This window comes from Symphodus melops (assembly GCF_947650265.1).
Source record: "Symphodus melops genome assembly, chromosome: 4".
Lineage (NCBI taxonomy): Eukaryota > Metazoa > Chordata > Actinopteri > Labriformes > Labridae > Symphodus > Symphodus melops.
This window is the reverse complement of record NC_136694.1, coordinates 26,874,128-26,899,493: the sequence shown is the minus strand read 5'-3', so window position 1 is coordinate 26,899,493 and position 25,366 is coordinate 26,874,128. Positions and strand designations below refer to the sequence as shown.

The 25,366-nt window shown below is 42.0% G+C and overlaps 1 protein-coding gene across 1 annotated transcript in view; it reads left to right on the top strand.

The window, feature by feature from the left end:
* LOC306822672 (plexin-A2-like) overlaps positions 1 to 25,366 on the top strand; it is a 98,618-nt gene that overhangs the window by 62,785 nt on the left and 10,467 nt on the right. The window contains exons 13-26 of the mRNA XM_079341825.1: positions 1,613 to 1,764; positions 2,799 to 2,916; positions 4,363 to 4,499; positions 6,107 to 6,274; positions 9,102 to 9,195; positions 12,714 to 12,953; positions 14,640 to 14,783; positions 15,307 to 15,541; positions 16,154 to 16,296; positions 17,478 to 17,746; positions 19,829 to 19,895; positions 20,235 to 20,381; positions 21,480 to 21,639; positions 22,416 to 22,519. Coding sequence (XP_079197951.1) covers positions 1,613 to 1,764; positions 2,799 to 2,916; positions 4,363 to 4,499; positions 6,107 to 6,274; positions 9,102 to 9,195; positions 12,714 to 12,953; positions 14,640 to 14,783; positions 15,307 to 15,541; positions 16,154 to 16,296; positions 17,478 to 17,746; positions 19,829 to 19,895; positions 20,235 to 20,381; positions 21,480 to 21,639; positions 22,416 to 22,519 — 2,178 coding nt within the window. The remainder of the gene's footprint in view (positions 1 to 1,612; positions 1,765 to 2,798; positions 2,917 to 4,362; positions 4,500 to 6,106; positions 6,275 to 9,101; positions 9,196 to 12,713; positions 12,954 to 14,639; positions 14,784 to 15,306; positions 15,542 to 16,153; positions 16,297 to 17,477; positions 17,747 to 19,828; positions 19,896 to 20,234; positions 20,382 to 21,479; positions 21,640 to 22,415; positions 22,520 to 25,366) is intronic.

The following is a 25,366-nucleotide window of genomic DNA, read 5'->3' as shown; positions in this document are numbered from 1 at the left end:
AGAAGCCCGGCTCAAGTGGAATGTGAAACACATAGTGGGACACTTTTGGTAAGCAGAACTGGCGCTGCGAGTATCTTCTGTTTTTCTCTGTTTGGACTGTAATCACTGAGGAAGACTTGAATCTAATAAATGACACTCTCAAATAAAAAATGCATTTTTTTTATTTCGGTGGAACGTGTGACAAATATCTCTCCATAAAATGTGCCTTTTAGCTGCATCCAGTCGAGTCTCCTCCCTACTGACTTTGAAGGACTAACCTGCCCACTCTGCAGAAAGTAACACCTAAAGACAGTTGGAGAGTTTTGTGCCTCAACATAATGTTGATTTATTGTTAATAAAACAGACTTGAGGCTTCTTCCACATCATACGAGCATAGTTTAGCTTTGTTCCTTTATTTCTTTTTGTTGTTTGGCTGTAAGAGCTTTGGGATTTAAAGTTTTGAACAGCATAAATATCCATTCACTGGCACATTCTTTTTTATTCTGTTTATCAGAAAGCAGCACGCCAACGCATTTCAAACAAACATCAAATACTGACCTCCCCGTTTCCCAAGTAACTGCTTACCTGAGACTATCTCACATTTTCCTCCCTCGCCGGCTGCATACTGAAAGTGCTTGACAGCTAAACGAATTCAGTTTGTTTGGAGAGCGGTGATGGATCTTTTATGTCACAAACTCCTGTTCATCCTGGTGAATGAGGCACAGTGGGTCAGGCACCGAGATGCAAGGCTCTCCCACTTCAAAGAGCCGCGAGCCTTTGATGCTGCTGTCGCGTTATTAGTGTTTCTGAAGGAGCTGCAGCAGAATGAATCGACCACCGAGTCCTGCTCCGCTCGCGAGTGGAGGGAGCGTTGCTCCGACATTGCTCCCGTTCTGCGCTGCAGGTCTGAAGGTGTCCTGCTGGGATGGTTAACTTTTCACTGAATGCTTTTCTCAAGGCTCTCGCATTCACTGAATAATTCATTAAAGTTTGTTTTGAATCATAGTGGATTGCGAGGCTTTTTAAATAAACCCGGCGAGTGTGGGAAAAAAAGGATTTCACAGGGAGTTCAGGTAAATGTACTTAATGTTTACAAACACCCATTGTGTGAAGAGCGATTATCATGCAGAGTCGGCAAGTTGACTTACAAAAGATGCTTTAGAGAATCTAAAAAAGAGTTTTTTGTGAGAGTACTCTGACCATGGCAAGTATTTAACCATGCCTTTTTTATTCCTCTCTGACTTGAAATCTATGAAAACCCTCTTAACTTTAAACTTCTTATGTAACTTTTATTTTGGATTGGTCTTACTGGGTGTGAATGGGAAAAAAAAGAAGACTTTTAAGACAGCAAATGAAGGATTGACCCTCCTCTTTATTTATTTTTTTCCCTCAATAAACATTTCCTCATGAGTTCAAAGACCTCAACTGCAGGTTTGAAGCATTTTCAGTACATCTTCATGCTCGTATCATTAATGATTTTTCCATTTTGAATTTAATTTTCAATAAACCAGGGGATGCTTTCAGTGTGTTGCTTCCTGTGATTGACAGGTGGGATGATCATTCCCAGTACATTTACCAACTCTTATCATCTCTGTCTTCATGAGACTAACATGCTCTCATCCCTCTCTTACAGGTGAGCCCAGTATCAGGACCTCGAGAAGGGGGCACACTGGTCACCATCCAGGGCCTGAACTTGGGTCTGCTGTTCTCTGAGCTTCAGGGCAACGTGGAGGTGGCGGGTGTACGGTGCACCCCACAGGAGGAGGGATACATCACTGCAGAACAGTAAGAGACACCCGTCCTTAAACCAGAGACACATGGATTATGAATGTACTGTACGTATATGTTACTGTACAGATGCACAAAAAGACAACAGACACTCTTCTTCTTCTGCCTCACTCGAATATGCTCACAGCCTCCTGCACAGTGTGTGAATAAGCCCTCTCCCTGTGAAGCCTCGTCAGGTTGCAGGATTGTGTGCAGGGCTTTGCATTGCTCTGGTGCATTCGGAGCCAAAGGAAGAGACAGTCTTCTTTGTGTCGTCGTGGTTATGAGGCTGTCAGCCCAGCTGTAATTGAAATGCGCTGCATGTCGCTGACTGGAGGGACAATCTGTTAGCCATGTGTTTCTCTCACAGCCATGTAATGCGATTGGGCTCAGGCTGCGGGGACTTTATTTATATCCTTGTAAAAAGAGAAAAAAAGAACATACCAGCAGAAAATTGGAAAACTCTGGTGATGTATGAATAAAAGGGCCGGGCAGAGACGATTCATTGGGTGCTCTTATTGTATCGGAGGGACGCAGTGTTTCTGTGCGCTCGGCAGGGCCATTCATTCGACACACACAGTGCTTTAAAACATGGCATTACAGCTGTTACAACCATTAATTTCAGCATTGGGTCAGTTGCTATAATGACTTATTCATGGCGCACTTTATCTTATTGACCCGACAGGCAATACTGATTTATTGAAGAAACCTCAGTGTTGTCATGGCAACCGGAGGTAATGGTGGGTGGCGATGGTGCCGGAGATGAGGAGGGGGGACAGTTTATCATTTGAGTTATATTGCTGTTATAGGTTTCCCATTAGGAAGAAAGATGGCCCGCCGTATTGACCCACAACTTGTATGAAAGTCTGCCTCAATCACCGCGGCCGGCACAGGCCATCTTCACCCCTGCACGATTCATTACAGATGTGACACAGAGCACTCTGCTGTTTGTGTGTTAAGATTATTACCTAAATGCATTACACTGTTTTCCTTTTTCTGCTTTGAGATTCAGGTATTTGTGTTGTTTGTTTGTTTTTTTTTTATCCTGTCAGGATTGTTTGTGAGATGGCTGCGGCTCCTAAAGGAAGTGCACCCGGTCCAGTCAAGCTGTGTGTCGGGGAATGCAGACCAGAACTACGCGCACAGTCCACACAGCTCTACTCCTTTGTGGTAAATCTGACTCTGGAAAAACTATAATCTTGTCATCTTCTCTAAAGGAAATGTTTGCAATGATTTAGGCTAAAAATGAGAATCCTGATTTCAAAAAAAGAAATCCACACAGCTGATCAAATCAACATACAAAATAACAAGCTGAGGAAGAACCAGGGGCGCTGAAGTCCCTCAGAGTTTGAGGAGCTAAGAGAAGTTGTTCATTGCATCATACTCAGTCCTGCCCAGATTAATGATTAATAACACGTTCATTCTTTTGAATCATACAGACGTGTGTGCCCTGTGCACAGCACTCTCACTTCTTATGTGTTGGTGCTCGTGATGGCAGGAAACATCATCTTGACAGCAGAGGAGAAGAGTCGCTGCACACTAGACGGCAGAATTATTCCTTCTTTTTATTCAATTAGATTTTCAAACAGACAGCGTGTTTCGCCGTCACGCCTTCTTCAGGTTTGTGATAGGAGACAATGCACGTCTGTTAATCATCTAAAAACTCGTAGCTTCTCTAAAAGCCCTCAATGTGTGCACAACCATGGAAAAGCTCCTCCCTGCTGTGAGTTGTATCACCCTTCAGGATGCTTCATCAACAAGTTATAGACTGCTACAGTAAACAAACACAACACTGTCACATGCATCAAACAGTGTGCTATGTCTACATGTCCCATAGCAAAGTGGTGCATTGAAGGTTTAACGTTTTAACACGCTTTTGTTTTTATTTTGCTTGATTTTAAGGGTTTCTGTGAGACCCTCGGGACCCCGACTTCCCAAACCTGCAAAACACAAAATGAGATCTTGTTTATATGCGTTTGGCGATCTATCTATCTATATCTATATATCTATGATGTCCATTATTGTGTTTTTGGAGGTCATTCCAGATGTTTGTTCACCTCCTTATTTGCCTCTATGAAGGTTTATTCTCTGATGGGCCAACTGCCCAACAGAACTGTAGTATTGCTTAATATGTAAATAATGTAATCTGGAACTTGTTTGCATATACATACATACATACATACATACATGTGTGTGTATATATATACAGAAAGGCTGCACACAATATGGTTTGGACAGTGTAAATCAATCAGCTCCATTTAAACCGTATTTGGGTGTTTTTCATACCTCAGGATCAGTCAACTTGTCTGATTTCCTTTTTAATCGACAGGGAAGAAATTCACTAAATACATCATTACTTTTGCCCATTCTACATTCTTGCAGTGTTATTAAAAATATTTTAAATGGGGGTCACATTCCATTAAACTTTCTGTTTTTGAAGCTCTTTATCCATCTTCATTTTAACACTCTTTTTTTCCTGACTTTGTAACACTGAGTTTCTTTCCAGCCAACGCCGTGGGAAGAAACGCTTTCAGAATCAGATCATTAATAAGACACACTGCATTCCGTGTTTGACCTGTGTTGAATGAAACATTAATGAATTTTCATTCTCCTCAGACTCCTTCGATGCTGGCCCTGACTCCTGGCAGAGGACCTGAATCCGGGGGCACGAAGGTCACCATCGTCGGGGAGAACCTGGGCGCTGGAAGCACTGTTAATGTGTACTTTGGAAATCAGACCTGTGAGCTGTACAGGTGAGTCTGATAATAACATAACATTGTAATAAAACCACGAGTTGGTTAGAGGAGGAAGTGCATGAAACCACCGTGATGTCATGTGTGAATTCATGCTATAAATCCTGGTGATTTAAATAATCATTGTTTCCTGTGTAACCTGTTTGACAGCCTGCTTTTGTTGACAATCAGTTTTATCATCTTTCGCTCTCAAATGATGACATTTTCCCTCACTGAAAACAACAAAAAGTGTCTTGTAGAGAACATTTTTTTTAATGGAGGTTTCTTGGGGTTATTCAGGCTGGCAGTGAAGGACTCCAGAACTCCCTTTTCCACGTGCAAGTCGATGTTTCTAATCTTGCTAGAAGGTTAAAGACTGTGTCCACTATGTTAGCCTAAGTGCCCAATTTCAGAGTGCTGATTACGTGCGAATAGTAGATTCCCTTGGTAGTGACTGCTACCTTTACTCAAGGACATTTTACAAAGAAGATGAAAACAACGAAAAAGGGATTGTGTCCAGGCATTGGCAGAAACTCTACACTTGGAAATCTTATCCTCCAAAAAAGGCCGCCATCTTTGTTGAAAAAGTTCATATCAGAAGTCCCGCCCCTCTAATGTTGATTAATCTGTGAGGCTGAATGGTGTTCAAAAAGTGCTGGTAGATATTAAAAACACAAAAACTGCATTGGCTTTGTATGAAAACAGGTAATGTTAGTCTACAAACGTCAATGAATCAGATATGAAGCTTTCTGATCATCAGTTGTGTTTTCATAAAGATTTACAACAAGCTACATTTGTGTCAGTTCCACCTCGTTCTGCTCTCCGCACAAGCTGTTTTCCCACAAACTTTAAAAAAATGATCACCTGAAAAAGACCTGTGGGTGAAATGCTGTGAAGTCTTTCTACAATCGCCAATAAAACACTGCTCGATGCGAACACTCGAACTAAAATCTGAAAACAGAGACTGAGACTCGAAAGGACCTTGTTAACTAAAACATTAAAACTTTAAAAACATTAGAACTTTTTTTTTGCAACCAGAAAAGTCGCCCCCCATTGGTCATCAGAAACAATGCAGATTTATCTGCATCAGCTTCTCACACACAGTTTGTCTTCACCCCTCCGCTCCTCTGGACTCCAGATTCCCACAGACACTAAACTGAGAATAACTCCAGCAATATTAAAGCCTTCTCTAATCTCTGCATAACACAGGAAGACATCACTCTATTTAAAGCAGCACACTTTAGATACAATTAGATGAACCTTCATTAAGTGGGAAGTCTTAGTAATGATCGGAGACAAGGTGATGAAACCCACAGCGGTAGATATTGTTCTCTGTGTATTTATAGATATCTATTTAAAGTTCAAAAAGCCTCACATGGCAGGAGTCAGGAGGGTGAGCAGAGGAAGCCATTAGCTGGAGCGCTCTCTAATTACACTGTTCATCCCTAATGTGTCTGTAACGAGGAGGAGATGGGACAGTCTATAATGAATCCTCTCCTCGTGTATAGAGGGGCAGGGCTCTTGTCTGGGTGAAGTCAGAGATATGCCACCGAGCAGCAGCACCGAGCGGTGTGGTCTCAATCCAAAGCTTTACTCCATCACCTTTTCTTCTTCTTTTTTCCCACCAGGAGGAGCATGTCAGAGATCGTGTGCTTCTCTGCTCCGTCTGTGACGAGAGCCGGCCCGGTGCAGGTCAGTCTGAGTGTGGACTGGGCCAGGGTTCCAGGGAGTCTGGCCTTCGAGTACATAGAGGACCCCACAGTCCAGCGTATTGAACCCCTGTGGAGTATTACCAGGTAACGCCCAGTCGAGTTATATCAAGAAATGATACAAAATAACATATTTAACGGCTGTGTGCCGAAAGGACTGACTGCTTTGATAATTCATGATCTCTTTCAGTCCTGCCCTGGGCTCATGCGACAAACATTTGTTGGTAAATGTAAATATTTGTCCCTTTTTTAGTTGGTTATTTATTTGATACATTCATTGTTTATTTCATAGGGACAGATACAATATGCATGCAAACTGAAAACAGCCATCCAATGCTGGTATCATAATGTTTATAACAGACGCTAGTTTGCAACACTTTTATCTAAATAACAGATTGAAACTGTTTAAAAGGAAAATGAAAGAGTCAACTGGGTACTGTACGTCACACTTAGCAGTGACAAAGCTACAAACTTGGGTTGAAGTCTTTTGCTCCACTAACCAGGATTTGGTGGATCTCTTAAAAGTGGAGAAGTTTGCATGAAGTTTTATCGGGTTGTGATTTAGACTCCTTTCACAGAAACATCGGTTTGAGCAGAAGACGTTTTTTTAAAATGAAACTTTACAGTTTCTACCTGAAGCTGCTCTGCTGTGTTCTCTGTATGTATGTTTTGCGGAAAGTCTGAGCAGCAAGTCTGTTTAAATATTAAACACAAGCTTTACACGAGACTGTCTGACAGGAGCTCATCATAAGTTTCGACTGGACAAAGAAAAAGTTTGAGAAAGTAACTTTGGGCTATCGTAAAAAGAGATGGACTATTCACCTGTTTTGACATCATTAAAACATTAAAATGTGTTTTATTTATACTTCTTTACCTGACTGAGCCCGGATCAGAAGGATCACATACTGCACAAATCGACTTTTTTGATTGGACTTTTCCACTGTGGAATATTCCCAAAAACAAACATTGTACTCTGACCAGAGTTATAGTGTCTACAAGCATCAAACTCACTGTGTATGCTCACGTGGTGACGTCATAAATTACCCCAAATTCTCTTCTTTGCCGCCATTGAACCAAATGTATCTCTGGCAGCCAAAACAATCAACAGAGTAGATTACGACTTGATTTAAAGTGTAAGTATCGTAGTCGCTCCCTGTTTGGGCGTCTATAACAACTCCAACTCTTCTCCTTGAATGTAGCTTTGTGTTGTCTCATCACCCCACACAGAGTCACAGACGTTCTAACTTAATTAAGTTCTAACTTATTGCAAATCCCAAAGTGATTTGCAATCGCTGCTTCGACGCAGACTGCAGATCATTCAGATCATTCAGATCATTCAGATCATTCAGATCATTCAGATCAAGATGAGACAAATTTGCGGATAAACTTGGCTGTACTAACAGGGCTGTAACATTTTTACAAGACACAAGTGAGGTTGATCTTTAATAGAAAACAGTCATTGGCTGATATGAGAGGAAGCAATGTCATTGAACAAAATGCAGCTTGCGTGTTGAACATTTGCCACTGTTTAATTGGAGACTCAAAAGCCCTTGACACATTGTCATTTCAAGGCGGGACATTTACCCCCCGTCACGCCTCGTCTGCAGCGTGAAGCACACTGAGGTGTAATGGCGGGGCAAAATCGATCCACTGATCTACTAACGGAGGTAACAGAGGTGTCCGAACCACCAATATCCCTCCATATCAGATGCAATGTGAAAGTACAAATCAGTGCAGGAGGGACTTTGTTACGGTGCAGTTCCAGAATTTCTAATGTGTATTGTTTTAAGAAACGTGCAGAAGGTATTGGACTCATACAGTATGAACTCATTAACACAAGTGAATGCATGTTGAGCAAAACACAGACAAAGACAATTTCTGTTCACTTCTAACTTTACTTTTATCATATTAGAGTAATTATGAAGGCGCTATCCAGTAGAATAAAAAAATGGTAATTGAGAGTAATTCACATATCGTGACGCTTTGTTAATTCAAGGTCCTCTAATAAGTAATCACAAGGTGTCCTCAGTAAATAAAGAAATGAAAATGTGCTCGATTCACTGACACTTGTACACATTTTTGATGAATGTGAGTGATGCTGCCGGCGCTACAAGGACAGTCTGCTGCATAAACAGTTCTCCAGTTACCTGTACTCCCCTGAATTAAAGATGGGACTTTATGTGGTACGAGGTGGGATTACCCAGGTCTACATCCCTGCAGGTTAGACTTCAGAGAGACACCCTGGCCCTCAGCCGGGTGACAGGAGGAGCTTTGTGGATCTGCAATCAAGAGCCCTCATCATGAATGTGCAGCCTCACTATGTGGCCCTACAAGCTTAGGTAGCCTTTGAAGTGTGAGAAGAGAAGGATTGGCACTCTGTCAAGCTCACTATCCTGCCCAGTTTTTTCTTTTTTTTAAGCCATTTTTCCTCATGTTTCCTTTTTAATTCTTTTTCTCTCCTTCTCACTTTCCAACTACATCCTACAGCTTTACTCCGCAGCATGGCTTCTACACAATTAGACCGTCGTGTTTGTTTTAATCACATCTAGCACAGAGATGTAAACAAGCAGCACCTGTATTCATGCTATGCCAGCCTCACAATCATGGATGAATATAAAATAGCAGCCAGCTGGTTCCCCGTTTGATCTGGCTCTCCTGACCAATAACAAAGCGCGAGCCTCTGTGCCAGCTATACCTCCTCAAATCTGCATTGATGCAGCTTCCCTCCAAAGTGTTGGTTTGCAAGTTAAAAAGACTGATCTCTCTGCAGCCGTCACTCTCATATAATAACGCTCAAAAAGGCAGCATGTGTTCCTATACAGGCCACATGCAAATTGAGTCCTGATCTAATATGTGTGCACATTTCACTGTGTTCTTGTTTTTGTGGATAAACTCGTTCTTTCCCTCTTGGCAGCGGACACACCACCCTGACAGTCACTGGAACCAACCTGGATGTAGTCCAGGAGCCGCGGGTCCGAGTCAAATATGCCGGCCATGAATCTGTCAATGTAAGTGTGACAACTGTGAATATACTGCCAATCTTTTTAATGATGAGGCTTTATTACTGATGCAACAGTGAAGTTGGTCTTTGTTGAAAGTCAGCAACACAAATGCAATTAAGGGATGAAAGTACAGAAAGCAGGTTGTTATTGGGGGGAAAATACAAAACAAGCACGGCTAAGCTGAAAACATCTAAATAATTTTTTTATTGATTTAAAAGGATTTAACTTGCTTGACTAAAAAAAACCTTTAATTTAAAGACAGCAGTGGGAGCAATTCAAGACACATCAACATGTGGCTGCAGGAGCTGGGGATCCAACCCCCGACCAGCTCCACAGTACCACTGATCCACAGTCACATAATGTGGCACGCTCTTTAGGTGTTTCACCACTGTCGCTGCCCTGATTTCTTTTCTTTTTTTTTTAACCATAGTAAACGAGTTCAGGTTGAATGGAGCACACACACCTTTTTGCAGACAGATGTGGTTGCATGAAATCCTCCAGAGCCTGATCAGAACTGAGCTGGTAGCAGGAGCCTGGTTCTCACATCAGAGGTCTGAGAAGTAAAGTTTATAAAATCACAAATTAAAAGAACTAAAAATTTGATCAATCATAGCAAAGTATTCCACAGTGTGATGGAGTTTTTACAAACTCATCTGTAGTCAAAAGCATTCATACAGTTTAAGGTTTAATGACAGTTTAGTTAAGAGATTGTTTAGTTTTTAGAACACAATATTGTTGAACTGAGTGTGAACATAGTCAAGAATAATAACCTTTCTCTGCACCAGACAGCCTCTGGAAGAAGCGGCAAATTGACCAACAAGTGCTTGAAATATAATAGGCCATAGTTTCTGAAATGTCAGGGATGTTGTGAGTGCAAACATAAAGCCATAAATAAACGTTGCTCAAAAGAGGCTGCACACAGAGAGACTCATTCCAAAATGAGATTTTAAAAAGTGACACCAGAGTATAACCCAGGTTTTTTGCAGGTGATTTATGGTGCTGATTCTGCCTGCCTGAGCTCCTCCGGCAGGTCCCTTCAAAGTGATTGATAGCTGCAATGTGTTGCAGCCCCGATGGCTAAAGTCTGCTCACCTTTAGCCTTTAAGTTTCCACTTTGGACCTGTCAGGGTTTGGCCTGAGGATCCAAAACTCCAGACAGGGTCAAAACTTTCGGAGGAAACTTTTGGCTTGAACTTCAGAAAGATCAACATAACTGTAAAGAAATCCATTTTCAACCACTGAGTGAAAATCTACCGCGAATGGAAGGATAACACTATAACAGCATTTTTCCCCCTCCAGCTGTGAAGTCTCTGAACTCCTTCCACAAACCCGTTCTCATATTGCAGATATGAGCGTTCATACATCCATCCATCCACCTACCTACACTTTCATCCATTCATCCAACCACCATTCATCTATCATCATCCATTCATCCAACCACCATCCATCTATCAACATCCATTCATCCAACCACCATCCATCTATCATCATCCATTCATCCAACCACCATCCATCTATCGTCATCCATTCATCCAACCACCATCCATCTATCGTCATCCATTCATCCAACCACCATCCATCTATCATCATCCATTCATCCAACCACCATCCATCTATCATCATCCATTCATCCAACCACCATCCATCCATCTATCGTCATCCATTCATCCAACCACCATCCAACTATCCATCCTTTCATCCAACCACCATCCAACTATCCATCCTTTCATCCATTGATCAATCCATCTGTCCATCCACTATTTCACCTTTTTATCTATCATTCATCCGTACATCCATCCATATAGCTAACAATCCAGCCACCCACCCGTTAATCCTTTCATCTAACCATCCATCCATTTTTTTATTGTGTTTTAAATGCATCCATTGTTACCCTATCTTACCTGAGTACAGATTGTTTGTGGACTGAATCCAACCACAGATCTTAATATTAGTTCGAGGCACACTTAACCTATTATAACCTATAACAATCCCCAAAAAATACAAGAGGATGCTCCTGATTTGTTTTGGATTTCAAAAGTAACAAGTCAATCTAAATTACAACCCTCACCTGTAGTTATGAGCTCGGACCAAAAGAATGACATCACAGATACAAGTGGAGTCAAAATGAGTCTCCTCAGAAGGGCGGATGAACTCGTCCTCAGAGATAGTGTGGAGCTCAGGGTGGAGCTGCTGCTTCTTCACAATGAAAGGAGCCAGTTCAGGAGGTTCAGGAATCTGATAAGAATACATACTTGGTGTATCCTTTTTTAAGGGTTTATTGGGAGGAGACCCCTCTACCTAGAGTACATGGACGGGTCTTTTATCTCATCTGGCCTGAGAGTAACCCCAGAACCCCCAAAAAAGGTTTTTGAAAAAAATTGCTAGGAAAGGGGGACGTCTGGGTCAACCGGCTTAGCCTGCTGCCACTGACCTTGCCAGGTTTTAGAAGTTTAAACTTGCTGCCTCAAAGTTGAATTCATGCTATCATAATGGATTGTCATTGGGTGTAGCTGTGTTCCTTTGGGTCTGAACATATTAGAAAAAGGAGACACTCAGAGGACGCGACTGAATATTTGGTAGATTCAAATGTAATGTGTTTGAAGAACAAGCCTGTTTTTTTATCTGCAGACAACACAGTGAGTATGTGAGGTACACCCTGAGCCAATTAAACATCGGGGTAATGACTCTGTCCCTGCTGAATTTGAGCAAGTCATTAAAATTGCATGTTTTACAGTGTCACTGGCAGCACAGAGATCTAAAGGGATTAAAGCTGAACTTTAACCTGAATCAGCAGCTAAAAGAGGGTCATTGGTGAATTTAATGAGGGCAGTCTATTTATCGCACTGATCTCCAAAACATAACTAGAATTACTTAAAAGTGTTTGGAATTTAATTGACTCCAAACAACTTTCTGTGAAACCCCAGATAAAAAAGCTGCTTAGAAATTGGCCTGAAGCGAAGGAATTAAAAAGGCTCCGCTTGATTTTGAGGAGGATTTTTCAAGAACCGGGGAGCACACAGATATAGTATGATGATAGCATAGGTAATTTTTATTGTAAAAATGGCAAACACTTTTTGGGAATTTTCTGTTAACCACTTCAAGGAAGTAAGTATATAAGGGTCTATGCAGTGTTTTCTAGTTTGTAGTTTTTAATTTCAGGCGTATAAATGTTCTCAATTAATCTATGACCTCTGGGATGCCGGCGCAGTAATTAAAGTGGAATAGCAGCTGTCATACATCTACAGTGAAAGGAGAAACAAAGGAGGGCAGACCTTGGACTGTACACTCATATGGACGAGGAGGCACTGCAAGTGTTGTGGCAGACGTGATATCCTAAATAAAGCTGCACAGGCTGACACCACAAAGACGAGCTGGTTATTTACTTTAATACGATTAAAATATTCATAAATATAAAAACAATCATCTCATAACCAGGTTGCTCAAACATATCTGACTGAAGTGAGGTTGTTGGATCTGTACGTTCTGTATCATGTGTAGTAACATCTGATGTCCTTCCCCTCCAGGTGTGCAAAGTGCTGAACACCACCACCATCAGCTGCTTCGCCCCCTCGCTGAAGGCGGAGTACTCCGCGGACCAGGAGACCGTCAAACACGTCGACGAGTTTGGATTCGTCTTCAACAACGTCCAGGCTCTGCTCACCTACAACAACACCAGCTTTGTGTACTACCCCAACCCTTACCTGGAGCCCCTCAGCCTGACAGGTGTGCTGGAGCAGAAGCCAGGAGCGCCCATCATACTCAAAGTAAGTCTTTTCTCTCACTTTGATGACACACACACACACACACACACACACACACACACACACACACACACACACACACACACACACAACTTTCTTAACTCTTTAATTAGGGAGGGAAGCAAGAGGCCCCACATGTCGTGTAGGTTTGCAAAGGGGTGGATAGTTTCCAGTAAATTTCCCAAAAAATTCTATGAGAATTTACGATTGGGAACTTTGGAAATAATCCAAATCTGAAACTTTCCATTGGAATTATGGGAAATGAAGGGGAATTAACTGGAAATTGACCGTAATTTAACCGAACTGCATCATATCCAAGCATAAACATTTTTGTTGTACAAAGACACACAGGCTAAAATGTGTCTTGTGCTGTGCACTTCGAGTGTGGTCCAGGTGTGGCCACGCCCCCTAAATGCACGATGCATTTAGGGGGCGTGACCTCATCAGCCATGCAGTAAGCAGTGTGCTATGTGAATAGTATTAGGTAGTCAAGTGTACTTGCATGAAATCTGGTTGTTTTAGTCAAGATTTAGGGCCAACCTTCCATTTAGTAAATTCCTGCCTTATTCACCTTTATTCCCATAAATTCCTGTTCATTCACATTTAAAGTTTCCAACTTTGAAAACTCCAACCCTAATCACGACACTATGCTGCACCGATATTTTCTCTGTAGTCACCACTTTTTATTGAAGCTTTAAAAACATGCTGTAAAGAAACAGAAGAAGTAGCACACTTCTACTACACCTCTCCCTTTGTCTCGTGTCTGTCTAACCGTTGTCTGTCATAAACTACATTTCCCATGACATGTCCTGTCACTCCCAGCTGTCACAAAGAGGAGACATCCTCCTCTCTTCCTGGGTTTTTATCATAGTCTTTGTTAGGTAAAACAATTCAGCCAGTTGTCCTCAAACTATGACTCAGAGAGAAGGATGCAGCATGAAAACGTCTGCCAGATTTCAACAAGATGATTACAGTCATTATAGTTATGGCCCAGAATTGCATGATGATTATTTGTTGAGTTCAAACTTAGGTCAAGTGAGCCAGATAGGAAAAGAGAAAACGACAGCAGGTTAAATCATTAATCATTAAATCATTACGTGAATCACATACACAGGTTTAATAGGAAGGGATATTTTATCATCAAAACAGACGATTGAATCACAAAGTGTCAACTTTTCTGTTAGCAACTTTTTAATCTGTTTAGAAGACATTTAGGCAACGTTAAGTCAAGAAAACTCTCCGTTATAAGGCCTTCAAAAAAAAGTCAGAGGAAGGAGACGTCTTGATTTTTGAATTTTGACATTCAAACTGTAAATGTCGAGTATTAAGAAACTTTGAGTATAAGATAAACTGAATCTAAGGGAAGATTTCAGATTTTCCTTTTTTCTTTTTGGTTTTCTTAAGAAGTCAAAGTCGAGGAGGAAGAATAGAAACTGAAATGTTGGAAATGCAATCAAACATGTGGTACAGCAAGGTATAATAAATTATAAAATCACAGAAGACCGATTTTTTTCTCGTCAAAGGTTTAGATTATAATTAAGTGTCAAAGATGAATTATTGAAGTAAAAAAAATTAAATATATCGAAGCCTTTTCAAAACAATGTGGTAAAAAATGTTCACACATACTCTTCTTTTTTTATATGAATTCTCTTTTTTGCAGCTACAATGATTTCTGGATCTGTGTTTCAGGGCCGTAACCTGGTTCCGTCTGCGTCGGGCGGGGCGAGGCTGAACTACACGGTGCTGATCGGAGACACACCCTGCTCTCTCACCGTGTCGGACACTCAGTTACTCTGCGAGCCTCCAAACCTCACCGGGCAGCACAAAGTCCTGGTCAGTGTGGAGACGTTCCTGTTCTCTGTCCATCAGTGCGCCTGACTGTCTGTCTGCATGGATGTGGGTCACTGTGTGCAGGTCGGAGCTTGTGTGTGTGTGTGTGTGTGTGTGTGTGTGTGTGTGTGTGTGTGTGTGTGTGTGTGTGTGTGTGTGTGTGTGTGTGTGTGTGTGTCACTGTGTTTGTGGGTCAATGACAGGCTTTCAGTTATTGTCTGTCACTCATGGTCTGGTAGGTTCACAATTACAGCACTCTGCCCTCCAGAGTTATTGACAGGCACTCTTGCAAATAATGAGAAAAGAACAGGAAAAGAAAATCTGTGCCATGCTGGGAAATGTAAAACAAAAAGTCTTTCTTTAAAGTTGGCTGCTCAGGAAAATGCTCCATATCTCCATCCTGTTTGCCTTTTTAAACCTTCAGCAACATTTTGAATTAGTCACCAGCCACTTTCATTAATGGTAGTTGAAGTCGTACTTCACATTTTAAAAATACTGTGCTAATGCCTGTGTAATTATCCGCCAGGTCCAAGTCGGAGGACTCCACATCTCTCCGGGAGAAGTTCACATCCGCTCCGACAGCCTGCTCACCCTCCCTGCTATCTTCAGCATCACAGCTGGAGGAGGGCTGCTCCTCATCATCGTCATCATCGTCCTGCTGGCCTACAGACGCAAGTCTCACGAGAACGACCTCACGCTGAAGCGGCTGCAGATGCAGATGGACAATCTGGAGTCCAGAGTGGCTCTGGAGTGCAAGGAAGGTGAGCGAGACACACCTTTAAACCTTACAGCATCATGTCTGAAGGTCCTTTAAGAAGCTTTTTTTAATTTATTAAATCAAAGAAAATTGCTCCATTAGATGCCCATTTTAGGGAGTTTATAGATGTAGTAGAATCAATAAAGTGTTCATAGAGGACACTGAGGAGGGCATCTAGATTATATCATGCCTCTAGTGGACACTTGAGGAACTGCAGTTTTTTTTGGCAGTTTCCTGCATTGACCTTAAAATTTGACTTTAAGGTTGCTGCTTGCAAACAATGTGTCCATTATCAGGAATCAATGCCTCTCTGCAGCCAATCAGGATGGAGTCCCCCCCCATTCAACACCCATAGTAACCATGAAAAATGAAATGCTGGCAGGTGCAATAATCAAAAGAAACACCTCATTCATTGCCTGAGGCGACATCCTTACAAATAATAATCAACGTTTTAAGACAAGATATTATTTTGTAATTAGGTGAGCGTAACTGTTTTAAACAAACACAGCTTAGAGGAGTCAGTAGCCTAAGTGTTACGTTTACTGTGATTAACAACTTGATGCGTCGTCACCACAGATCATGTTTCACAGATGTTGAACACTTTTGTCCCACACAGCCTTTGCCGAGCTGCAGACAGACATCAACGAGTTAACGAGCGATCTCGATCGAGCTGGCATCCCCTTCCTGGACTATCGCACATACTCCATGAGGGTCCTGTTTCCCGGCATCGACGATCACCCTGTACTCAGAGAGCTGGAGGTAAAACACCCCGAAGCAGAGCTGCACTTTTTGGATTCAGTTTCATACTTTCCTCCGACATCTTGACCTTATAGCTTCGGTTTACTTAAAATTGATTTTGGCTTGTTGGCATGTGCTGTCAAACGGCTGTCGGCTGTCGGAGTGAAAAATGTCAGTCTGTCCACTGTGCTGTGAGCTCTGTTTGTTTAATGGCGTCCACATTGGCTGGGAGAGTTTGTGTGTTGATCTGACCTGAAGTTCTCTCCTTAGACTCAGTCATTCATCTCGTTTAAGACAGACTCTGACTCACACTTTTTGACATTTAAAACTTTGGAATAAATTTGTTTTCCACTCCACACAGTTCATTTTCCTCATCAGTGGACACTGTAATGTCCTTCATTTCAGCATATCGAGGTTCTTTCCTGACCATTACCTCATACTTTCACTGTAGTTTTCATCACCTGTTTCTTCTGGTGTTGTGTAATATTAGATTTGTTGCCCTCATTTGATCTCTGTGGATCCTGGGCCAATGTCATTAAAATATCTTTGAACCTGACAGGATTGTTTTTGGAGTTTAATTCCTAAGCACTCTATACTCCTCTGAGAGGAAGCTAGTGTTGTCCAGGATGCGAGCACTAACACTACTGATTGAATGTGTACATGCTGATTTAAATCATATCCTGGGAAGGCCCGTTCACAAGGCCTAACCATTTCTGAGAGCAGGCCTGTTACACTGTTCTTAGTGGGCAAAATGCTCATTTACAATGCTGACCATAACAGAATAAATAAAAGTCTCGATTTGTAATTAAATCTCCATTTAAGTTCAGAACTGGGCGCTGGTGTGAATTAAAGTAGTTCTGATCAAGCATTTGTGTGTAAATGAGTTTCAGTGTGAAAGATTGCAGCTCTCTTAATTAACTATTAATGCATTCATTAAAGACCCATGAAGCTTATTTTGTGTATTTCTTGATCCACTTAGAAGTTGAAACTATGACTCAGAACTGTTCTTGCATGTACGAATGCGTCCTGAAGATGACGTGTACGTCACTTCCACCAGGCTAAGCCTGAAGCAGCACCACTGACTCTGTTTTGCATTTAATGTCTGCAGATGATTCATGTTCCTTCACCTATGTTTAGACTTTCCTCACCCTTGACTGAGTCTGAACTAATGAGCATGTGTTCCTGATGTGTGCTGCGTGCAGGTGCCGGGCAGCGGACAGCAGAGTGTGGAGAAATCCTTGAAGCAGTTTGCTCAGCTGGTGAATAACAAAGTTTTCCTGCTGACATTCATCCGCACCTTGGAGCTGCAGCGCTCCTTCTCCATGCGTGACCGCGGCTACGTGGCCTCGCTCATCATGACCGCTCTGCAAGGACGCCTGGAGTACGCCACGGACATCCTCAAACACCTGCTCTCAGACCTGATCGAACGCAACCTAGAGAGCAAGAACCACCCCAAGCTACTGCTGCGCAGGTACACGAGAAGATTAGCTACATAAAAAAGTGCTATGTGGTACACTTAGCTAAAATGTCTGAGCTGGGATTCTTTTTTCATCCCGTTAAATTCATGTGTTGTGATAAATCACTGAAGAATGACATGATGACATGCGTAAAGTCATCTTCACATCATGCATCCTGCTATGTGAATATTGTATGTGGGTCCATCCCCACAGGGATTATTAAGCCTGATGCTGCAGGTTTATAACAGTCACTCAAGTTTATTTCTGGGAGGACATCGAGAACGTTTATTGATATCACATTACAGATCAATACAACACCAAACTGATACCCTCTGTTTGACAAGTGTTTGCATTTGTAAAATCGTTTAACATCTATTAAAGGTAACAATACTGAATGTGTAGAAACCAGCACAGAGACCCAATATTGAAAATAAGATGCTGTAAGGTCGTCTCTTCTCTCTTCTTCTGTCCTTCAAACGGTAGTTGAGACATCGCTCGTTCCACAAGGATCAATGAATTAGCTTTAGCCTTTGATGTAGCTGCCAACTAGCTTACTAGCTAGGTCCTGAATCATCATCATTGGGCGAAAGAAAGGATGTTTCATTCATGCTGTGCAGCTTCCATAAACGGCCTTTTTTACTGCTACACGTATTGAACCTGGCTTATGTTGACAATTTCCAAGGACTGCACTAGCAACCTATGAGAGGCATGCTACTAACTGATCCCTGAAAACCTGGTTAGGTGTTTGACTGTTTTCATAGAACACAGATAGGTGCACAAGCCGGGGGCAGCACTTATAGAAACAGCAATAAACTGTCTTTAGAGGCCAAATCTGATTATTCTTTATCACATGTCTGTCCATCGTCAAAACATTTGAACCAACAAACCTGACCATCTCCGTTGCTTACATTTTGACACACATCATTTCTCTGTGCGCTTCTGTTTCCAGCCCAGTTACCTTAGCTCACTTGTGTGGGCTGACTAACTAGGCCAGCGACGGAGAGCCCACCTCTGCTCAGCTTTGTTTTGTGCAGCGGCGTAAAACAGCCGTAGAGGTGTGTGAGAAACAGTGAGCCTGAGCAGACAGGTGAAAGACAGCAGCCGTAACAGCGATAGAGAGAGGGAGGGACCGGCAGAGGAAGAGAAAGTTAATGGGGAAGAGTGAGTGCAGCAGCAGCAGCAGCAGAGTCGTTGTCAGTCTGACTTATCTTCTGTGTGCCGCTCATGAAACATTCAGCTGGAGCTCACGTTCCTTCCCCTCTGTCACCTCTCCTCTCTCGCCTCTCTACCTCCTTTTCCCTCCGACTTTGGTTATCTGCCGATTGTTTTCCCAGCGCTGAGCCTGGCCTCCTGAATCTTTCATGAGTTCCCTTTTTTTTTTTTTTTTTTTTTTTGAAAGAGAGGGCTCTCTCAATCTGAAGCACACTCATTAAATATAAGGATGAGTTCGCTTGGGAGCCGGCACAACAAGAACTTGTTAGCCTAAACATGCTGCCCTTGCAGAAAAACTCTTCCATTTAATAGGATGTGGTGAACAGGAGAGAGTCGGTTTAGGTTAGAGTTTGACGACAGGTAGAGGAGTGACAGAGACAGCAGGTAAGGGAGGGAAGGAGAGCGATGGATCTAAAGCTGCAGACTTTGGATAAGTTTCAGATTAGAAAGAGCTTACACACCATTTGACGGGTACAGTTTCGTGAATTACAGGATTTACTTTGGTAAATCACAAAATCTGTCCCATCTGCACCCGTGTAAAGCAGCTAAGAGCAGACAGAGAGAAGAAGGACGAGTGGGGAAAGACTCGACGTGGTCGTCTGCACATTTATGTCATGACCCAAATATGTTCTGCACGAGCAGCACTTAACTTACACTATATCCAAGTACGTGTCCTTCGAGACCGGCTGCCTGAGTAAGGATGTTTTATTCTCTGTAAACTCTCCATGTTGTGTTTCTTTTTCTCTATTTTTTTTTGTTTTTGCTCCAACAATATCAGCCTCTTCTACGTCTTGAATTATGCAAGATTAATCTGAGTACTCCAGTTCTCTGTGGGACATCTGTGGCTCTTAAGAAACAATTCAGCGTTCTTCTCCTCTTTTCAGAACCGAGTCGGTGGCGGAGAAGATGCTGACAAATTGGTTCGCCTTCTTGCTGCACAAATTTCTCAAGGTAAAGTGAAAATCTCCTTCCCGCCTTATCTCCACAGGTGGTGTCGTTGTGATACACGAGCGCAGTGCTTTTTTAAATCTTTGCATTGATTTTCCCATAGACTGCTGTGAGTGTTTTTTGTTGGCGCTGTCACTTTAAGAGTCTCGTACTGATAAGCTGTGTGGACATTGTGCAGAGATAACAGTTACCTGTGGGGTCATTTATATGTCAGCTTTGCAATTCAAGATAGGCGAGAATGTAAAGTTCTGCGCTGATGACGAAGACAGATCTCCTTCCTTCACTTATTCTCCTTTCTCCCCACCTTTTGCTCTCATCCTCGGGTTTCCTCCCAAAACAAAGGAGTGTGCTGGGGAGCCTCTCTTCATGCTGTTCTGTGCCATCAAACAGCAAATGGAGAAAGGGCCGATAGACTCCATCACTGGAGAGGCGCGTTATTCCCTCAGTGAGGACAAACTCATCCGCCAGCAGATTGAATACAAGACGCTGGTGAGTCACGAGCACATTGATAAGAAGGGAAACCTTCTTCTTCTGTCACTGTCCATTTTTGTATTTCTTCTGGCAAATTGCCATGACAGATTGAAAGAAATCTGGCATGTGCACAAGGCCGTGCTTGTGATTTTTTTTTTTTTTTTTTTTTTTGGGTATGCTTTGAATATTTGGAGAGTTTCAATAACATGATGGCAGTGCTCCTGCGTTGCCACATGTCGGTCCTGTGAAGCTTGAGGACATGTAGAAAAAGTTTCATGTTTGGATGGTGAACTCAGAAATAGTTTTCTGAGAAGTTAATCCCGACCTCACTTCTTCATGTCAAAATCAGAGAAGTTGGTTTATAGATGGAAGATGACGACTATTACAAGATAGACTCCTTATTGTCATTTTATAAGAATACAACAAAACTTTGTTTGCAGCAATCCTGTAGAGCAGCGTTTGCAAAATAGCTTTACACGTACACAAAATACATTATCAGTGAATGAGTAAGTAAATAAATAAACAGTGAACTCAAAAACCTTTTTAAGTCACTGCATACTGATGTTTATTATTTTTGCCCTATTCTTGTTTAAAATAATAAGGCGTCATTTAATTAACTGACAAAAATGATCAGGAACACTTAGTCCAGAAAATGTGGCTTATATAATGTGTGCATTCGTACGAAGTCATGTGATTGGGCGATCTGAATATCACAACATGCCTCCTTCTTTTACCTTTCTATTAAAATAAGGCCGACCGGGTGTCTCCAGCAGCCAGTCAGAATAAGTTCCCCCTCAGGCTTTAGCTGCAGAGCAGAGCCAGCCAGCGACAGCATGACACCTCTCTGATACCCATGTCCGACAGTCTGGGAAGCTGTGTCTCATTACTTGTTTAATGCTCCTGCTAGAGCCGCACAGCCACAATCTGGAGGTGTGAAATTACATTTCTGGCCAAGATCCTCTCCACCAGGACAGTTTGGTGAGGAGCGGGTAATGAAAGGACTTCTCTGGCAAGTAACACCTTTCTCTTACTACCCTCTCTTTCTCTCTCTCTCTCTCTCTCTCTCTCTCTCTCTCTCTCTCTCTCTCTCTCTCTCTCTGTGTCCTCCATCCCCAGACGCTGAGCTGTGTGAACCCCGACTACGAGAACAGCCCAGAAATCCCTGTCAAGGTGCTCAACTGTGACACCATTACCCAGGTAAAAGAGAAGATCCTGGACGCGGTGTATAAGAACATGCCGTACTCGCAGCGACCACGGGCTGCAGACATGGATCTGGGTGAGTATTCACTGGCCGCATTTAAACTGTGAAAGACTGATTTCATACCACTAATTTGTCTTATATATTCTGAAATAAACATAGACTTAAAATTAGTCGCGCACACACGATGTTGGAAATAGGACAGCAGGCATGTTGTCGATGGCATGTCTGTAAAGATAGCACACATTTCACTGAAGCTGTATGACATAAACAAAGGGCTTAACAGGACATTTTTTTTGGGAAACAACCCCTCCCCACACCTGTTTACACCCCGAACTAGAGCAACATTTACCAGCTATGACATTAAACCCTACCGACAGCTCACCTACTCTCAGGATTACGCCCACAACATGTCATCATACAGTGAATGACTCGGCCCAAATCCAGCTGACACAATCCTTCAAAAGGAGTAAACACGGTGCCTTGTAGGTAGAGGCTGATAGTGCTCGGGGTCTGTAGTTTTACACCTTAAGGAGCTTTCACAGGTCGGGGGAATGGGAGAGGATCAGTTTCTCCTTGCTGCTTTGGGCAGCTTAAATCCCCATGAAGACACCCTGTGTCACTTGTTGTGTTTTGTTTGCACAGTGAATTTAATTGGTGAGGTAAAAAAAAAAAACAGAAACCTGTCTTGGTGGCATTTTATCTGACGTGCATTACAATTAGCAGAACACGCGTCAATCGTCTGACTTTACCTGCTGCACAAAAAGACAGTGGGATGGACACAGGACTTCATGTAAAGCATGCCCATGAATGAATGCGGCCACACATTAACACTGGATTGTGTTTTTCTACAGAGTGGCGACAGGGCAGAACAGCTCGAGTGGTCCTGCAGGATGAGGACATCACCACCAAGATAGAGAGCGACTGGAAGAGACTCAACACACTCATGCACTACCAGGTCTGTTAGTATTGATTATTCCAGGCCTTAAACTAACAAGTGTTTTCATTAAGAGCAGAGAAGTAGCTGTTGTCGTGATCTACCTGAGGTGATAAGTTTGTCCTTTCAATGTGTAGGTAGGTCTGCAGGAGAAATATGAGATGTGCTTTAAACTGTCAATATGAAGCATAATAAAACAAAAACGAAAGAGTGCATATTTTTACATCACGTTGCTGTGTATGTTTTACTGAGAACCTGTTTGCAGCATGTCCCTCCAGAGTCCAAAATTAATCCAACATCATTTCATGTGAGCGTCGCTGCTAGCTTGAGCTTCATCTGAAAGCACGTCCAATATATGAAGGCCTCCATTCAAAGTGTTATTTGTTTACAGAAAAGGCAGTGTAAACTGAATGTCTGATGCAGTATAGCGATCCTTTATTAAACCAGGATCTGTCTACAGACTGACTGATCTGCCTGTTATGTGTTGAGTCGAAACGTGTGGACACATCCCTGTTCAATAAATGATTTTCAAACTGCATCAGAGTGCGTCAGACTTTCAGTTTAAACTGCCTTCCTTCAGGACAGTCATGTATTTATTAGCTGGTTGACTTCTGTTCCCTGTTCTTGAAGAGCGCCTGACTCCTCCACATTTTTTTTTAAGTCAGTGCAGCACCCGCTTCACCCTGTTTTCTCTTTTCCAAATATTTAAGATGAATTCAGCCAAGAGGAAAGACCTTTAAAATGAGAAGGGGTTCAAATATTTTACTGCGTCCGTCAAAGGGCATTGTAACATGTTCAATGTGTGTTGTACAAAATGAGCTTTAATATACTAGACTCCAAATTACATCTCCACCAATTTACGTTTTAATCTCTGAATGTATTTTATGTGTAATTTGGATTAAACACACATTGTGTTATTAGTTGGGATGAATGCTGATCAAAGTTAAATACTACCACGTCTACCCTAAACCTCAAAATATTCTTAGTCTGAACTCTGTCTGAATTTCTGGAGTCATTAAACGTCATAGCACTATGTTAATGTACGGTTTTCCTGCAAGTAAGAAAAATGATTGATTCCATCGTCTACACTTGATGCCCAGTTTAGTTCAAGCTTATTGCCACAGTCTAGCATCAGGAAATGGACAGAAGAAGAGGTATTGGCTTCATTAAGCCTCTTTTGTAAATGGATTATGGGCAAGGACACCATGATGAGTGTATGAAGGTGTCAGGGCCATACTTGTAAATCATTAACAAGCTGCTGAATGTGTTCTTGCTTAACAGAAAAATTTACTTTTAATCAGGTGAAAAAGTCTTAGAGCTCCCCAAAACATGTTTCTTTCCAAATGTCCTCTTTGATCTGTATTTGTTGAAGCCTATACACCCCTCTCTTTCAGCTCTGCTCAGAACAGGCTGTTTCTGTGTCCGTATCTTTAAATGCAAATTAACTGTTTGACCACGCCCCTCTCTGGAAGAACAACATTGACTCGGGCTTTCTTGCTCCATGTCCCATATTTTACGGTGAGAAGTTAGACTCAGAGGGCAGAACAAACACCTGGCTGTGGGAGTGTCACTCACCTGGGGGAGGGGTTACTGCCCTTTGTGATGTCATGAAGGGTAAAATCTTCAAATGGCCTGTTTGAGCACACAATTTCTGAAAGTATGAGCAGGCAAAAGATGGACTTTTCTAATAATTTGAGTGTTGGTAGACATGCTCGGGACACATCAGTGTTTGAGAAACAAATGTATTCTCCATAATATGTGACCTTTAAGTGGTTACGTTTGCTCAAAACAGCAGATTTTTAACAAGCAGTAAGTCCCTTATGATGCATCAGACTCATCTTTTTTTAACAGACCAATCATGTCGGATGAATTTAATTCAATGCTTCTGAAAAGATTCCTTTATTTTCCTCTTGAAAACCAGGACTCTTTTAAACGTATTTAAAGATGGCAACAATCAAGCTCCTCAAAGAGGAGCAGATACTATTGATGAAGGACGGAGCTGTACTCATTCATATTCATCTAATGCAGCTCACCAGCAGCCCTATTTTATCAACATCCCCGTCACCAGCACGCTAAGTCAACCTGAACATGAGCTTTTGTCTCTGTGTCTTCTACAATATCTTTTGTTCTGCTTTTAAATGCAACTCCACAGGTCACAAAACCCCGGGATGAGTCATCGTGCTCCTCCGTCACTCAACTGGTTGTTTCAGAACTCATCTTTGGGCCGAACATACTCCCTCAGCCCGCTGCTGAATACTTATTACATACATGCATATTACATCACACACAAAGAGATGAATAAAAAACTCAAAACAAATCATCATATTCTTTTAAAGAAAGCATGTTCTCATTCATATTTCTCATGAACAATTCATCTCTCTTTCAGGAGTGGAAACATTTATTTTGCTGCTGAGCTGGATTTGTACTCGCTACATTTGGAGCTATTTCAGCACAGTGGCTCCAGCAGATGACCAAAAAGCATCTGCTTCGCCAACAAGCACACATTTCTACATATTCAGACATATTTCAAAATACATTTAGGACATTTTTATCTACATTTTAGGAAACTAGACAGCAAAAACATTTAACAAACCTCAGACCAAACTGAGACAATTGTGCCTTCTTTACACTACTTTTAAGAAATCTGCACTATTGTAGGCAGCCAAATTGATCATTAGCATTTCCTGTTGACAGTGCACTCATTATTGTGCGTCGAACAAACACTGGATTAATCTGATACTGAAGAAACTCAGAAATATGACAATTATCAAGCAGGTTTTGCAGAGCGTCTCATTAGCGACACTCTAAGTTCCCTCACGGATGTGTGTCATCTTTGTGTGCTCAGATTTGATGGAGGTATAATTAAGT